The sequence below is a fragment of the Poecilia mexicana genome, unplaced genomic scaffold, assembly GCF_051168715.1.
Source record: "Poecilia mexicana isolate PSO_F unplaced genomic scaffold, ASM5116871v1 scaffold_10, whole genome shotgun sequence".
In the NCBI taxonomy this organism is placed as follows: domain Eukaryota; kingdom Metazoa; phylum Chordata; class Actinopteri; order Cyprinodontiformes; family Poeciliidae; genus Poecilia; species Poecilia mexicana.
The window spans coordinates 28227787-28244980 of record NW_028263379.1 but is presented as its reverse complement, the minus strand read 5'-3'; the positions used below and the strand labels follow the sequence as shown (position 1 = coordinate 28244980).

At 42.2% G+C, this 17194-nt stretch overlaps 2 protein-coding genes across 2 annotated transcripts; both read left to right on the top strand.

Moving 5' to 3' along the window:
• The first annotated feature begins 1025 nt into the window (after window positions 1-1025).
• Window positions 1026-10535, top strand: LOC106904374 (sodium/hydrogen exchanger 2-like). Its single transcript, XM_014968698.2, has 13 exons — window positions 1026-1282; window positions 2553-2775; window positions 2941-3181; window positions 3257-3507; window positions 4193-4410; window positions 4484-4680; window positions 4759-4848; window positions 6426-6496; window positions 6646-6780; window positions 7184-7280; window positions 7368-7487; window positions 8127-8190; window positions 9747-10535. Exons 1-13 carry the CDS (start codon window positions 1045-1047, stop codon window positions 9929-9931), a joined length of 2130 nt encoding a protein of 709 aa, XP_014824184.2. The 5' UTR covers window positions 1026-1044; the 3' UTR covers window positions 9932-10535.
• Window positions 10536-10768: 233 nt separating this feature from the next.
• LOC106904375 (transmembrane protein 182-like) lies at window positions 10769-16536 on the top strand. The gene is made up of 5 exons (XM_088009770.1): window positions 10769-10973; window positions 12889-13022; window positions 13153-13256; window positions 15309-15446; window positions 15718-16536. Exons 1-5 carry the CDS (start codon window positions 10803-10805, stop codon window positions 15936-15938), a joined length of 768 nt encoding a protein of 255 aa, XP_087865896.1. The 5' UTR covers window positions 10769-10802; the 3' UTR covers window positions 15939-16536.
• The last annotated feature ends 658 nt before the right edge of the window (window positions 16537-17194 follow it).

Genomic DNA, 17194 nt, shown 5'->3' with positions numbered 1-17194 from the left:
ACTGCGCTCAGAGATGGAAAACAGAGATTCGACAAGGTTTCGCCTGTAATTAGTGGATTAGACGTGTCTAATCGTGCAACGTCTCTCCAGAGATTGTGGCAGGTAAATCTGTGGTAATCTAAAAATTAAATTCAAAGACAAAGAGTGAGATAATGTTCCCCCCTGGGGGACAAGAGGGAGGAAATCAAGCAAGAGCAAAACAAGTTTTATAGAACAGTGAGAACACGAGGAACTGGTTTGAATTTAGCATAAGCTCACTTGGCTGCTGTTTTCATCAACTTGTGCTCGCAGGAATGTTTTCAATGGCACACAGTAGCTTAGAAAAGAAGTTATAAATACTTTCTTATCACTTTTATTGTTATCCCAATAAATACCACAAAATACTGTGCTAACATTTCATGGTCAATGTAAATAAAAACCCCAAATGCTCTTCTCTCCACTCCACAATTATGTACCACTTTTTGTAAATTACAGCTAAAATATATGCAACTTTCCATCTCACTGTCCTGCTTTTAAATGAATGTTTATTTTTTTTCTAGTAAATATCAAGTGGAGTATCTTCACTTGTTGAATCTCAGCACCTTGACACTGACAAAGATTCAGACTGCTGGGTAGAACATGTTTAAAAATAAAATAATAAAATAAAATAAAATAATTATTTCTACATAAGACGTCACCATCCCTGTCGGATGAAATCCCAGTGTTTGGGTTTTGGCTTTTTTGGGGAAATAACGTCCCTGTCCTCTGAATCATTTGCTGTTGTAACTCAGGCGAAGCTTTTGCTAATCAACAGGCTGTGACTGCAGAGAACACAGTTAAAACTGCACCGATGGGACAGAAACAAAACAGAGAGACTGTGCACACAGCAGAAGCAGCACCTGCGCTCTGAGCTGTTGGACCGACGTCGCTGCCAGCTCAGGGATTCCTGTGCACATTAGCGTCTGCAGTTTTGGTGAAAGTACACGAGCCGCTGGCCCACCCTCTGTCTCTCTGATCCCTGTCCTATTCTCTGCCTCTCTCCTGTTGTTCCAGCATGGCTGCAGGATGGCTGCACTTTGGCCTCTCCTTCTGCTGCTCTCCCAGCATCTCTGGGCCTGTTTGGCCCTGACCCTCCCGGATGAGCCTCACGACGGGCCCCCGTCGGTGGGCTTCGACGCCAGCCACGTCGGCCCATCTGTGGATCTGCCCGGTGCTCTGAGGGTGTTCAGCTTGGACTACCACCACGTGCAGGCCCCCTTTGAGATTGTGCTGTGGATAATGCTGGCCTCACTGGCCAAGCTGGGTAAGGCTGACAGCAGCGCCTCTGTGACGGACTGTTGAAAACGGGGTGAGGGGGGAAAAACAAAAGAAAAACTCTCAAATTCAAGGTGAGAAATGTGAAATGTGGGGAATATTATCAAATGTCCATAAGATGGCAGATTTGGATGTATGGTGCCAATTCACAACAAATGTCATCTCCAATCATTTCAGTTCATCTGTACATTCCAATTGATCCCAGTTAAACAACAAAACATTTAAAACTCACATAGAAACAACAATTTAACATTATTTTGGTAAATATTGGGTATTTGATCAAGAGTGCATTTAAAGGACTTTGAACGGCCTTGTTCCTGAAATGTGCTATGCAAATAAACTTGATTTATTTATTGATTAGTCATCAGAGCATTGTATAACTGAAAAACTTTGGCAATTTGGCCAAAGCAGCCAAATTACTGAAATTCTGTTAAAATTTCACAACATTCATCAAGAACTACAGTAAAATCAGGCCAGAGTCTCTCCAGGTTTCAGATAAAGGAAAAAAGGAGCGGTACAGTGTTTACGGCCAAATGAAGAATCTATAGACCTACAGCACAGACTGCTGAGAAAGCATGTTTGGAACCTGGCAGATTTCCTCCGTTTTTATCCCTTAAATGTTACATCTAAATTTTAATGCCAGATGGAAATAACCAAAGTAAAAACAAGAAGGAGAAAGCTATCCAAGCCAACCACACCTGAAATGGAAAATGTTAAGTTACCTCCGAAACGTATTGCCTGTTTCAGGTCACAATTGGATTTAACTAGTCCACTCAAAAACATTCATTTAGGTGGTTTCTTTGTTAGTTTCAGCCATTTAGAGGCGGACTTTCTGTTTTTGGATAAAACCTGATAAAAGTCACAAATTATTCTCCCTCAACAATCTTGTGGATAGATTTACCAGAGTATCGCCGACATTCCTTCTTTTTTCTGTCTGTGTCCCCTGGTTTCCCTAGATAGAATTTTTTTTATTAATTTGAATAATAAACTGAGCTGATAACTAGGATTAACTTAAGTCAGTCTATCCCAACCTTTCATTACAAAACCGTACCCTGTCACATGAGACCTTGTGACTTGATAGCCCAAATCAGTCAAAGTGTAGTTTAACAAATCCTCTGAGTAAATCAAACTTTTTAAACTTCACAGTTTTATTGTTATTTTACAACTAAACCACACAATAACTTTGCTATTGGTGATATAGAAAGTCAGAGTAATCTGCTGACCCATCTGACTTTCCCCTCTTGGTGTCATCTTCTCAGGTTTCCACTGGTCTGGTCGAGTCCCAGCTGTTGTCCCAGAGAGTTGCGTCCTCATCATGGTGGGCCTGCTTGTGGGAGGGGTGATCTACGGGGTCCGCCACTCTGCTCCCCCTACTCTCAGTGCCGACGCGTTCTTCCTCTTCCTGCTCCCACCCATTGTTCTAGATGCAGGTTACTTCCTGCCTGGGAGGCTGTTCTTTGAAAACCTTGGTACCATCCTCTGGTTCGTACCTCGACTGCTTAGCTTGTGATTAGTAATCACAAGCTTACTAATCACACGTAAGCTTGTGATTAGATTTGAATAAAATTGTTAACATGTGACCCAAGATGTAACTTACAAAGGCCACGAACAGGAGAGAAGAAGACCTTCCTGTTGCTCCACCTGCAGGTATGCGGTGCTGGGAACCCTATGGAACGTGGTGGGCATTGGCCTGTCTCTGTACGGTGTTTGCCTGCTGGTTCCAGACTCTCTGGGTGACATCTCTCTGCTCCACTGCCTGCTGTTTGGCTCATTGATCGCTGCCGTCGACCCCGTGGCCGTGCTCTCCGTCTTCCAAGAGATGCACGTCAATGAACAGCTGCACATCTTGGTGTTTGGAGAGTCGCTGCTCAACGACGCTGTCACAGTGGTCAGTGGTGTTTCCAGACACGTTTTTTTTTTTCTACATGTAGAACCTACTGAAGTGCACTTCTCCACCTCTTAGGTGCTCTACAAGCTCTTTGAGTCCTTTCTGCGGCTGCCTTCAGTGACTGGACTGGATGTACTGGTGGGAGGTTGCAGGCTGATAGTGGTGGGTTTGGGAGGCTTCTTTGTGGGACTGTTCTTTGGCTTGGTGGCAGCTCTCACCTCACGGTTCACCTCCAGAGCCCAGGTCATCGCTCCCCTCTTTGTCTTCCTGTATTCCTACCTGTCCTACCTGACTTCAGAAATGCTTCATTTCTCAGGAATCACAGCGTGAGTATTGATGTCTGTTATCCCAACCCTTTCTAAAGGCTATACTGTATCATGATGCGAATTTAAGGATTTTTTTTTAGACGGGATGTTGGCTGAAGGAAGGGATGGACGGGCTGGATGAATTGGATGATTGATGAGTCATCTGTAGAGAGACATGAATGGAGACTCAGTGTGGGGTACAGTCTTCAGAAAATATCCTCTCCAGACCCTGTTAAGGACCTCCAAGATGGAACCTGAAACAGAGAGAGGTTAGGAGGCAATCTGGAGGAAGGGATGAGGTTGAAGGCAAGGGACAAGGTGATGGAGGAAGAGATGAAAGGATGGAGCAAGGGATGAAGGAGGGACCAAAGTATGACACAAGGGATAAGGTGATGGATCAAGGGATGAAGGGTAGAGCAAGGGCAGAAGATAGACGAAGGGATGAAGGATTGAGGAAGGGCAGAAGACAGAGGAAGGGATGAAGGATTGAGGAATGAGGGGGTAATGAGGGGGCCCTGACTCACCCACTCAGGTCGGGTGAGTGAGGGCAGGTGTTGAAAGAGCATTATGGCAGTGGAGTGGATTGAGTGTACTGGTGAATTGAGTTATAGACGAGTGACTAGAGGGGAGTTTGAGGTTTGGTCCTGCTCCTGAACCTGCCATATTAACTAGTAGTTAATAGTATTGTTTTTCCCCAATCCTCCAGCATTGTGACCTGTGCTGTGACCATGAAACAGTACGTGGAGGCTAACGTGTCAGAGCGCAGCAACACCAGCATCCAGTACTTCCTGAAGATGTGGAGTAGCGTGAGTGAGACCTTGATCTTTGTCTTCCTCGGTGTGTCCACCATACAAGACATACACATGTGGAGCTGGCCCTTCGTCTGCTCCACCCTGCTGCTCTGCCTCGTCTGGAGGGCCACAGGTATTTCTTACGTATGAAATCACTTCAGTCTTTAAAGAACGTCTCTTGCTCAAACATCATCCCTATGCGTAAGGCGTTCTCCTGCTCACCGCTGTGGTGAACAAGCTCCGGAGGAATGCAGTGACCTTCAGAGACCAGTTCATCATCGCCTATGGTGGCCTGAGAGGAGCAATCTGCTTTTCTCTGGTCTTCCTCATTGATGACTTCCCAAAGAAGAGGCTCTTCATCACGACCACCATCGTGGTGATTCTCTTTACCGTCTTTGTGCAGGTGAGAAATAAATGTAGCGTATATCACAACAGCTCAAGAAATAGAAGGGGTGATTTTAGATTTTTACCCACCCATTAGGGGATGACCATCAAGCCTCTGGTGGAGCTGCTGGACGTGAAGAGGAAGAAGAGAGCTCTGCCTACAGTCAGCGAGGAGATCCACAGCAGGGTGAGACTTCTTAGCTGCTTAGCTGCAGTTTCCATCTGCAGCCATTTTCACACCTTACACAGATTCTCAGATGCACAACACATGAATGTCCTTTGACCTAATCCACTCCATTGCAACTCTGGTTGTTAAAGCTCATTGCAACAACCGGAGAAAAACCTTCTCCCTAACTCAAATCTATTGCAGTCTTTAACACAGGGGTGCCCAAAGTGGGTCCTTGAGGGCCGACATCCTGCATGTTTTAGTTCTCTCCCTGGTGGTAGTAAGAATCTTTTCAATGTTCTTCTAAGGCCTCTGAGCTATCATTGGATCCAGGTGCGATAAACCTGGGAGAGAAATAAAACATGCAGGATGTCGGCCCTCAAGGACCCACTTTGGGAACCACTGCTTTAACAGGTTTCCTTTCAATACAGTTCCTTACTTGGCTTCTTCCGTCTTCACAGTTCTGATCAGTTCCATCTGTATCAGCTGACGCAAAGCATCCTCACAGCACGATGCTGCCGTCTCCTTGTTTTACCATGGAGTATTTTGTTCACATCTGCCAAAAACTTTAATTTTGGCTTCTTATCAATGCCTTCCTTCATGCCACTTTTCTATAACGGTGGTATTTGTTTAGCATATGAGTGATAGCAGCCCTGTCAACAGATTGTCCCACCTGAGCTATAGATCTCTGTGGCTCTTCCAGAGTTACCATGGGCCAGCTGACTGTGTCTCTTGTTGTCCTGTCTTTGCCTTTAACAGGTAGCAGTTCTTTTAGGGTTTGGGTTAAGCGGCTGGGGGTTAGACTTTACTGGATATTTGGGATGCAGGATGAGCCCTTTTTATTATTGTGCTACTATTTCCTACTACTCTGAAACGATGGATTATCTGTACTTTTCGCTGCCGTTAACTTAATTCTTTCTACTTTTCTCTCTTTGTGGAAATCACAACAGCTTCATGTTCTGTTTGACGATACACTTGGCCCTGTCTTTTTGCGTTTAACCCTGACTCTCTCCTTCATAAGTTTAATGATGCTATTGTTGCCATCATCTTACAGCACATGTTCTTCACCTCATAGATTTTACTACTCAGAGCTTAATGTCTAGCTATTTTTCTCTCTGTTGCTAGCGGTAACTTCATGACACACTACTTTTCCGTTAACAGAAAGTACTCATAGACCCGTCTGTGTGTTGTGTGTGTCTGCTCTACCCTCTGAGACAGATTTAGCTGGATGTTTGTTCCTGGTAAAAAAGAATCATTCATTCATGCTATCACGTATTGCTCACCCAAGAGGAAAGATTTCTGCATAGTCAGTGTCTCTATGAAACTGATTTGTCTTCATTAGACAAATATTTTATCATATTTCTGAATATAAAATTATTATTTTTTGTCTTAAACTGTACTTTAAGATTGCCTTTGTTTTGAATAAGTACAATATAATTCAAAGGAAATTAATTAAACTAATTAAAATGCTTGTCAACTGACCAGGAAAACCATATTTAGTCAAACGTTAAGATGAGTGTGTGAAAGTTTGAGCAAAGGCAGATTTTAATAATAATAAGTATGATGTATGGAAATGAAGATAAAATGTCTGCTTTTAGCTCTTAGACCATCTGCTGTCAGGAATAGAAGATGTGGTTGGCTATTGGGGGCAACATTACTGGAAAGACAGGTTAGTTTATCTCATTCCTCCCCCCGCCTTTTTTTTTTTTTACCCTGGAGAGCTGTTTATTTTTTATCATGTGACGCAAAACAACCACTAGGTGGCAGCAAATAATTCATAACATGGAACTTTTTCCATCTGTGGTTTGTGTTTGTAAGGTTTGAGCAATTCAACAAGAAGTACCTTCGACGTTTCCTCATCGGTGAGCATCACCAGGCTCGCTCCAGCATCCTGAGAGTCTACCAGGAGCTGGAGAGGAGGGAGCAGCAGGGGGACGAGGAGGCGCCACCGCCGTAAGAGGACAGAACTGCAGAACCCACCCAATACTCCTACAGGAGATCAGGAAACTGATCTATTAAGGAATCCTGGTGTAAACCAAGATTTAGGAGAAAAATCTAACAAAAAAAAAAAAAAAAACTGATCCAAACCTTTTCTTTAAACTGACCTGGTCTGACACTGTGGACCCTATTAGGATACATTTGAACTGCTAACATCTGAACAACTTTTCTGGTTTTCAAGTATTTCACTGAACAAGTTTAAATTTTACCCTCATGAGGCAAATTTACAATCACTATGGTATTCATGGGCATCATTGGTGTTATCATCTAACAGAAACCAAACATCCCCATTTTCACATAAAACCCTAATTGTGCCTGAAAGAAAACACCTTGTGAATGTTCACGCCTTTCTTTTCAGAGTGGACCCCCGCCCTGGCGGCCGTCCCCTCCTGCCGGAGGAAATGGACAGCATCAGACGTATTCTGTCCAGAAACCTTCAAAACTTTAACAAGAAGGTAGATCACAAACCCTCCTCTGAGGTTCCTCGTTGTGTCCAGCCAGTAGAGGGAATAAACGTGACAGTGTGTGAAATCTGACCGCAGCAGACTCCAGCCTACAGTAGACACACCTTGCACCAAGACGCCACAGCGAAGACGGCCCTGCACAGACATCAGAGTCTTCCAGAGAGACACACCTGCAACAGAAGCACGCTCTGCCCACAGGTAACCAGAAAAAAAAAAAAAAAACACATCCAGAGAGGTTTCTAAGAGAAGCCGTTTCAGTTTCAGAGTGCTTTATATATCTGTTTATGTGTAAAAATTACATTTAAACACGATTAAATTAGACCATCAATTTAATGGTCTCAAGAATTAAAGTTTGATTTAATTCTTTTGAATTAAATCAAAATTCTTTTGATTTAATTTGAAATAATTTGTGATGGCATTTTATTTAGAAATTAGGAGAATTTGAAAATCAATCGGTTTATGTGTAACAAGGCAGTTCAAAGTGCTTTACACCATAAAAACACAAAAATAAAGTCATAAAAACAACACAATTTGAACAACAGAAACCAAGTAACTAACATTACATTCTGACAAATGCCTTCATCAAAATCATCAGTACACTTCCAATATGTTGGTCAACAATCCATGTATTGTGGCTCAAATGCAAATGTAAAAAGGTTTTAGTCTTTATTTAAAGGAATTCTGTGTTTTTCAGCTGTTTTGGAGTTTTCTGAAAGTTTATTCCAGATTTCTGGTGCTTTATAATCTGAATGCTGCTTCTCCACGTTTGGTTCTGGTTCTTTTTCTGGGGATGTAAGCTCCATCTTTACTTCCTTTCTCTGTTATTTCCAATGTCAGCGGGCGGAAGGAGAGTTCTCCAAGTCTTATAGAGGGAGAGCGCGACTCAGCAGATCACACACAGGTAGGTGCTGACGACGTGGCGGTCAGAAACAGATGCTTAATGCATCAAAAAGTGTTGATCCTTCTTCTACTTCTATCTGAATTGTTGCACAGGATGCCGGTTTTCTTCAGAGTGATTATAAATAAACATATAATAATGAGTTTCAGCTCAAGTACATATTTTTGTAGCTCTAAAACTTTTTTTTTTTTTTGCATAAATCTGGCTGGATATTTGGCCACTCCACTTCATTCAAGTTGACTAGTTTTTTTAGGTTTTCGTCAGACCTGGGAGGCTTTGTTAAAGCCATTCAGAAAGCTTCATGTAAGTTTGGGAAGTTTTAATCAAATAATATTTACTGAAAGCTAATTCCTCAGAAAGGCCAGGAAATGTCAATGAATCACCAAGATTGAAGCTTGTAACCTGAGAGCTGCTGGAAGACCAGCAACTCTGTCCGCAGAGAGGCAAATTTAACACCAACATGGACCGGAAGAGAGCTGACCTAGAAAGAATTTCATGCTCCAGAATCGACACCTTCAAGCTCTGCTGAAGATAACAGCGTTCCACATCAACAAGCCGGACGCCTGGGGAGACACGTCCTAAGGTCCAGAGAGACAAAGACTGAGAAACTCTGTGGCAAAGTAAAACCTTCAAAGTTAAGAGAAGTATGACTCCTGTGAAGATTTAAATCATCCAGCTGGCATTTCAGAAGTTCAGAATCTGGTTTGAAAATGAATCTAAAACTCCTGGACGAGTCTGGATTATTTAGGACATTTTTACTCTGCCCGATAATCAAGCGACTGAGATAGGCACGGAAATTTGTTCTGAGTTATACAATGGTGATTTCAGGGCCTTTAAAACACAGCGTGGATTTGTTAAAACAAAAGCATGAGATTATTTCCTTTTCTGCGAGGGTGCATTCACATCTGCTGTTTAGTCCAGCTTTGGTCAAACTCCAGTTTGTTTGCCTGGAAGGTCCAGGTCGGTCGAGGTGTGAGTGCAAAACCAAACTCTGATGCAGACCAAAACAAAAAGCTAAGTCTGGTCCGCCTAAAAACTTACGACTCGGCTCAATTCCAATGTTCCAGTGTATGTGTGGATGCGAGCAGACTGGAGACCCCTTCAAAAGCAGGAAGTGAACTATAATGCAAGGCATTCTGGGTAATTACAACCAAAACAAACACAACAGTCTGGCTATAGTGGTAGAAATGGCTCATGATCTTTTACCAAAGACTAAAGAGAAATCCTACATCCAGCGAAATCTGATGCCACTCCATTTTAGATTACATTTCGAGAAGAAGGAAGTCGCACTCAGTTTCTTCTTCTGAGGTTTTTATGTCATTTTCTTCAGTGGTTCTTGGTGCAGCGCCACCACAGGCCAGGAGAGGGAAGACAGGTTTTGCGAAAGGTTTGAATCATTTGACATGGTTAAGTGTGAAAGAGAACCGCACCTGCTGAAAACGGAACAAATGTTGATTCAATTTTGATCCAGTCTGGATTCATTAAAGTTCCTCCAGTTGTCCCAGTGTCTGCTCAATTGTCCTTGTGAAAAATAACTGTGATTTCTCCCCTTCTTGCAGTGTGCTCAGCAAGCCCAAGGCGGTCCGAACCCCCTGACTCTGTAGACCCGACTGCTCTGAACCCGACTCAGCCATCGGATCCTGAACCTGCGGAGGAGCAGCGTTCTCCGCTGCACAGGGCGCCGATAGAGACAGCAACAAAGAAACAACTCAGCTTTGTTCTGGAAAGTGAGACACGTCAATAAAGGGAGAGAGTGGCAGCGTTTCCATTACAAATGTACGCAGAACTCGGCAATTGTCCAAAAAAAAAAAAAACAACACAATTTCTCAATTGCCGTGTTTCCATTAAATAAGAAACCCAATGAAAATCACAGGTGAATTGTTTGTTCACGCAATAAGTCATTAAAAAACACGCCGCACCAACCACTTCCTGTGGCCTTCCCCTTCGTCTTTTCCACTAGTTGTAACGTCCTGTTGTTGCTCATGATTCCTGAGATGCAAAAATAATGTTTCCATTGCAGTTTTGTGAAACACACTAATTTCACAAGAAAACCCACCAACTTTTTTATTGAAAAATGTTTTTTTTTTTCCAAATTGTCATGTTTCCAATAAGCACATTTATTTTTGAAATGTCAAATTGCAACATGATGTGGTCGATGGAAACGCAGCTCCTGAGGAAGAAAAAGGAGAGTTAATAAAGAACCAGTCACAGCGGCGGCTCTATGTAGAGCTGCTGTAAGGAGTTTATGGACACGTTCCACACAAATATCTTGAAATGAACGAAATGGTTGCATATTCTTGAGTGTCGCAAGCAAACAATAAAGCTCTACTCATTCTTGATGACATCAGGTGGAGCTTTCAGGCTCATTTATTTCCAACGCCTCTTCGTCATAAACACTAACACTCTGTCCACATTCCCCTCGCCCATGGACCCTCATCTTCGCACACTCACTGGTAATCTGACAAGGACAGACATTACTACGTCCCAAAATAACTCGTGTACCCCCCCATAACCCTCCTCTCGCTGGAACAGCCTGACAGGACTTTTTAGGCGGTTGCTGGTGAGGACCTGAGGACTTCAGGCTCCAGGACGAGGGACAAAGAAGATCTAGGAACATGAAAATAGGAGCTGCAGCTTTGGCTGGGGGGACTTTTGGGGTGGTGGGCACCCTGTGTTTCCTCGTGGCCTTCAGTACCGACTACTGGCTGGTGGCCGTAGCAGACTGTAACTCAGATGAGGACGCCAAACCCCACCCAACATGGGGCAAAGACGCTAACAGGACAACGGTAGGCCACCTTCTTTCTGCTACGGCAAGCTCAAGATCTCTGCCACGAAAGAAAGACGCGGCCGGCTTTCATTATGATTACGTGACGTCCACAAACAGACTACTATGGAAGCTAGTCAGATGTTTTGTAAACAGGATACGTCTCTTAGGATATTTAAAGACACGCCGAAGTTATGTAGCGCTGGACTCCCAACCCCACAGCAGGTGGTGTTGAGTCGTCTTGACGTGTCTGAAAAACAAACTTCTGGAGATTGAGTTGGAATTTTTATGGGATAGAACAACTCAGTGTTGTGTGTTGACTATGAACAAAAAACAGCAACACGTTTTTAAGTTTTTGATAAATAAAAATCTGGAAAGTATGGCAGACATATTTCAGGCCTTTTTACTCTGAAAACTGGTAAAACTGACGCTCTGCATTGCCCTGAAGTTACAGCCCCTACCATCGGGAAGCTGATCAGGTCAACGGGAGGAAGGGAAAAACAGTGCAGTGATGTGAGAGACATAAAACATGACATTAAAGACGTGGCAGGAACTACAATGGGCTGGGTTGCGATGGCCTAGACAAAGTCCAGTTGAGAAATTTGGAAACCCACGTTTGTCTCAATGAATTTAGTTATTTATTTACATCAAATTCCAATGTTGTTTAAAAAACTTAAATAAAGAAAATCTGCAGAATGTGCCTTTTTTATCCGATTAACGCTGGGTTACAGAAAAATATTTTTTGGAAGTTGTTTGTGTTTTTTCAACTGAATTAGGACTATTTTTGCACGGCTGAATCAAAAAAATGACATCCAGTTTTCTCACTCAGGTCAGGTTGTTAATCTAATTTGATTTATAGAAATCTGATCTTCTGACTAAATTGATGACATTTTGTGACATTACCACTTCGTTTCCCTTGATGTTTCTCATCCAAAAAAGGTTTTAGGAGGAAAAAAAAAAGTTTTCTAACAGAGTGTATTAATTAAATGTTACAAACTTGTATTTCTGTAAATTGATACTGATAAGGATAAGAACACGTGAACTGAACATTACGTCTCCGCCTCTTTTCTGTCCTGATGGAGTCTCTCCTCCTGCTCTTCACTCACTGATCTGGATTCTCAGGAAACCAATCCAGATGTCAGAATAAGTGACGCTTTTTGATGCTGATGTTGCTCCATAGTTCAGAAAGATGACCTGATTGAGCAAAACCAATGTGATATTTGGATTCAGCTCATCAAAATGACCCTAAAACAGCTGAAAAACCCCAGACAGTTTTTGTGGCTGTTGACCAGAGCAATCGATTAATCGTCAGAATAATCAATATCGACTGACTTGTTATTGTCGAAGAAACTGAATGCAGTTACGTTTAACTCATGAAAGTCAATTTAAATGTGATGTTCTTCTCTTTGCGCACCAGATCACACTTTACAAAAATCAAAAGCCAATCCACAGCTGATTTCATGGCTCTAGAGGAATCAAATCAACTGATCTCCTTAGTAAAAATCATTAAAGCACTCCTTTAATCTTCCAGTTTATTCTTCCATGCAGCATATGTGGAAAAAAAGAAAGAAAGAAAATTCACAGAGCACACTGAGATGGATATATTTATGAAAGCTAATCCCCCTGTGAACTCATCATGGCGACAGAGTCTTTCATTTTCAATAAAGGACGATGATTAAAGTTGTTGTGTTACGCAGCACCATCAATCACGCTCCTGTCAAGCGAGTGGAGAGTTTTCACTCGTTCATGAGTTCCCTCCAGGAAGCCTCACAGAGGCTACAGCGGGCCATAATCAGGACCACGTTTGATGCCAAGAGACAAAGAGCGACGCAGAGCTGCTTTCCTAGATGTCTGTTGACAAAAGCTGACAGAAAAACAATAAAAGAAAGACATTCAAGTGTCTGTTTGTGTGATGTCTGTCCCTGTTCCTCTCTCAGATCCAGCCACACGAAGCCGCAACTGTTGCTCCTTCGTGGCTCATTCTGCACCACGAGGGGTTTTTCAGGCGCTGTATGTTTCCAGTGGAGCCCTCGACGCCGGCGCTCCTGGCCTCATTCATCAGTATGTTGAAATTTATGGGCTTTTTTCCACTAAAATATATTTAACTTTTTTTTTTCTTTTATTTGGGGGTTGCGATGACATGCCCCCAGGACAGCCGAGTGAAGAGAAACTTGTTGACTCTTTGCCTCGCCTGTTCAAACTGCAGCAAACTCGCTGGGGGCTAAGGTGTGTTTCCGTGGTTACCTCTTCCCGCTGCCAGTCGCACTTGGACACGTGCCTGAGACGGTTTATGATGCTACTGCAGGTAACAGAAAAACAAAAACATAACTGGACCCCAAACTTAACCCTTTGTTCCCTAGATTTTCTTTTATTTATTTACTTTTTTTTAGATTTGAATTTGAAATATATCAGGACCTACAAGGTGTATTTGAATGGCTCTGGTATCAAAATAAAGGTAACACTCCGGAGAATACTCTAGAGGTCTAAAAAGAAAACAACATTGCTATTATGGAGTGAGAGTAAATACATATGTAGTGCAAAATGTAAAAAAAAAAAAAAAAATCTAATAGAATACATTTTCTGATGTGGATTATCCGTGAACGTTGCAATCCACAATACAGATTCTGGAAATTTCCTGTACTAAATTACATCTCCCAAAAAATGACGCTAATAAATTATAGAAAGGTATTGGTTGATAAAAGTCCATGCAGACATTTCTAATGTGCCATTCTGGCACCTTGTGTGCAATTACAAATTTCTCTGTCTTTTATTTTTGTACTTTTTTCCCCGCCTCCACTTGTTTGTTCTGCACTCTGGTCATAAAAGCCTTATCTTATCTTATCTTATCTTATCTTATCTTATCTTATCTTATCTTATCTTATCTTATCTTATCCCTAGAAGGTATGTACTTCTGAATCATTCTTCAAATCATCCTACGTCAAAAGCTCATGCGCATTTCATGAAACGCTACAATCACAGCGCCATCTAGTGGCCTGGCATGCTGGCTTCAGCTGACTCAACGTGTCTCGGCGGCGCCGTCTGAACGAGGAGCATTTTCCCAATCAACATCGTAAAATGCCGGCAGTTTCCAGGCAGCGGACTCGTGTAAACGCAGCCTATATCCCGTCTGCTGACTCTTCCTTGCCAGCTGTTTTCACTACCTCAAACTCTTGAGGTGTAAAACATCGATTTGAGCTGCAGCAGTTTCAGAAGCCGGCTGATGGTGGGCTGTGACTTCCTAGTTTGTTGAGTCAGGAGTGTAACAGCGTCTGTTCAGCCCAGCTCACTCACTTTGTTTCTCCATTGTTCTTGAGTTTCTTTCAAATTTGGGTATAAAATGTTGCTTTTTAAGTTTGTTTCCTGTTGTCAGACTGGTTCTGTTTGTGATTTCTTGATTATGCAGGGCAGGCAGTGGTGAGGTCTGGGTGTGGCAAGTGCAAGTGAACCAGAAAGAAAGAAAGGGGGAAAAAAATGACTTTTTCACACTTCATTCATGATTTTTCAGCAATAGAGACAGGGTAGCATGGATATCTTTTAGGGCTGCAACTAACAATTATTTCTAATAATTGATTATTCAATTGATTATTTTTGATGATTTATCTGATATTTTATAATTAGTCTGATAAAAACATTGTAAAGGTTTTCCGCTCTACCAATTGATCCTATTTTATAAATACATTAAAAGATGCACATAAACCAATAATTCAATTCATTCTTAAACAAGAAAAAAAATACTTAAAATGCAATGACTTAGCATTCCTTCGGTGAATGCTTGATCATTTGTAGCAAAGGATACAGCCGCAGCTAAAGAACAAAATACTTTTAACATCAACATGTGAAAAGCTCAGCCATTTCTGCTCCACTTAAAATCAATACAATGTAGAGCTGATCTAATGGATAATTATTTTTTGATTAGCCAATTAAAAATTGGATAGCAAAAGGTGCTTAGTAGGATAAATTATTTCAGAACTTTAACAAAACTTGAGGCAGGTGAAGTTACTGTAACATATTTACAGACCAAGAGTTTTGTTTTTAATCTTAAATGCAATGTCTACACGTTTTTGTACAGTTTTGGCTTAATTAGTGATGTAATGATGTTGTTTTAACAAATGACCTGTATTTGAGTCTGTGCACTCCAGTTATCAATTAACCATCATCAGCTGACAATTATTTCAGTAATCGATTCTTGACGATTAATCCGATTAATCGTTTCACCCCAAATAGTTTTTTCTTTCTTTCTTTTACAAATTAAATCCAAACCTAGTGTTTGTTTGATAATCTAACACGAGACAAACACAGCGTAAATGTTTAAGAGAGGAACCTTGTTTTTAAAATCTTTGGGTTTGTGTTCCCGCAGTGTTCCGAGGGTTCTGGACCGTCCTGATCGTAGTCGGGCTGCTCTCCGCTCTGACCGGAGGCCTACTGCTGGTCTGCGGCGTTCCTTTCATCAGCAGCAAACTGTACCGGCTGGGCGGGTCGTTCCTCATCGCTGCCGGTAAAACACAGGCAGCCAAGCCGCCTGCGCATATGTTCGACATGTTCCACATCTTACTGCTTTGCCTGCAGTCAGCTGTTCATTTGAGTCACGTGACATAAAAAAAAAAAACATACCCAAACACTAAGAGCAGCAGACGTCTCTCTGCTTTTGTCGTCTCCGTGACAACAGCAGGCGGTAAACACCGCTGCCTGTCTGGGCAGACGTTTCTCTGCAGTCGCAGACGGTGATGATCGTCTCTCTTTCTGTCTCCTCCTCCTGCTCTCTGCAGCCGTCCTGCTCCTGCTCCTGCTGCTGCTCTTCGTGCTCTGGATGGAGGCGGTGGACGTGAGCAGCTACGTCCTGCAGAAGGCGAGGGAAGATTGTCCGGACGCCACGGTCTCCGTACACTACGGGCTCTCCTTCATGGCGGCCGCCGCCGGTGTTCCCCTAGAGGTCCTGTCCGGGCTGCTGTTCCTGCTGGTGGGCCGCACGCTGAGCGCCGGCAGATGAGCCGAGAAGGGACACACTTTATTGTGGAACACGCAGTGCCATGCAAAAGTTTTCACACTTTTTCACTTTTTTATTTTTTTTTATTTTATTTTTTTTCCACATTACAGCCACAAACATCAATGTATGTCATTTGGGATTTGGGAACTATTTTTTGATTTAGCTGCAAGTCTTCTGGACCTTCACCTTCTTCAAATGAAGTGAAATTGGTGTTAAGTATTTTGTAATTTTATAGATATTATTCAGTGTTTCCAGAGAGGTCATCCAAGGTCAACGAGTCCCCCCCCCATACTCCCCCCCTCTACAGAATCAAGGAAATTTGGTGTCAATCAGCTGTACTGCAACATTTTTTACAAATATAACACAATTAAATTTATCAGTTTTGTTTGCTAATTTATTTTATTTCCTTTATTTAACTGGGTAAAAACCCCACTGAGATAAAAATCTCATTTTTAACAGAGAACTGGGCAGAAATCTGCAACACACAACAACCTGGTTACAAAGTAAAGCAAATGAAAACATGCGGAAAAGTTTAAAACAAATTACAAAACAGATTAAAAGCAACTGATTGAATGAATCACATTTTTAATGTGTGTGTGTGTGTGTGTGTGTGTGTGTGTGTGTGGGTGGGTGGGTGGGTGCGTGTGCGTGCGTGTGTGAGTTTGTAATACCTTGTGGGGACTGTTTTCCTGACACTACGTTGTGGGGACACACTGCTTCTTGTGGGACCAAACTCTGGTCCCCACAAAGGAAAACACTGTTTTTGGGTCAGGGGTCAGACTTAGGACTAAGGTGTGAATTGAATTTTGGTTAGGGTTAGGATAAAGGTAAGGTTTAGGCTGTAGAAATGAATGGAAGTCAATGGAAAGTCCCCACAAAGATAGGGGACTTTCTTTGTGGGGACAAAAGAAAGTCCCCACAAAGAAAGTCACACAAACATGTGTGTGTGTGACTAGAGCAGGTTGATCTCTTGTGACCTCCGGAAACTTTTTGCTTTGAAATCTTTAAAGCTATAATGTCATAAATGAAATTTTTTGCTGCACAAATGCAGCACAGCTGGTTGGCGCCGTATTATATTTTATGATCTCTGGAAATGTTTATAAATATTGTTAAAATCATAGCAACACAAACCAGTTTTGTTTATTTTGATGAAGGTGACAGGGGCTTGGGGGGCTTGGGGTCAACGTTTCTCAGGTAGTGGAAAGGAGATGATATACGGTTTTATATTTGTTAATGTTTTACAAATAAGTGCCAGTCTG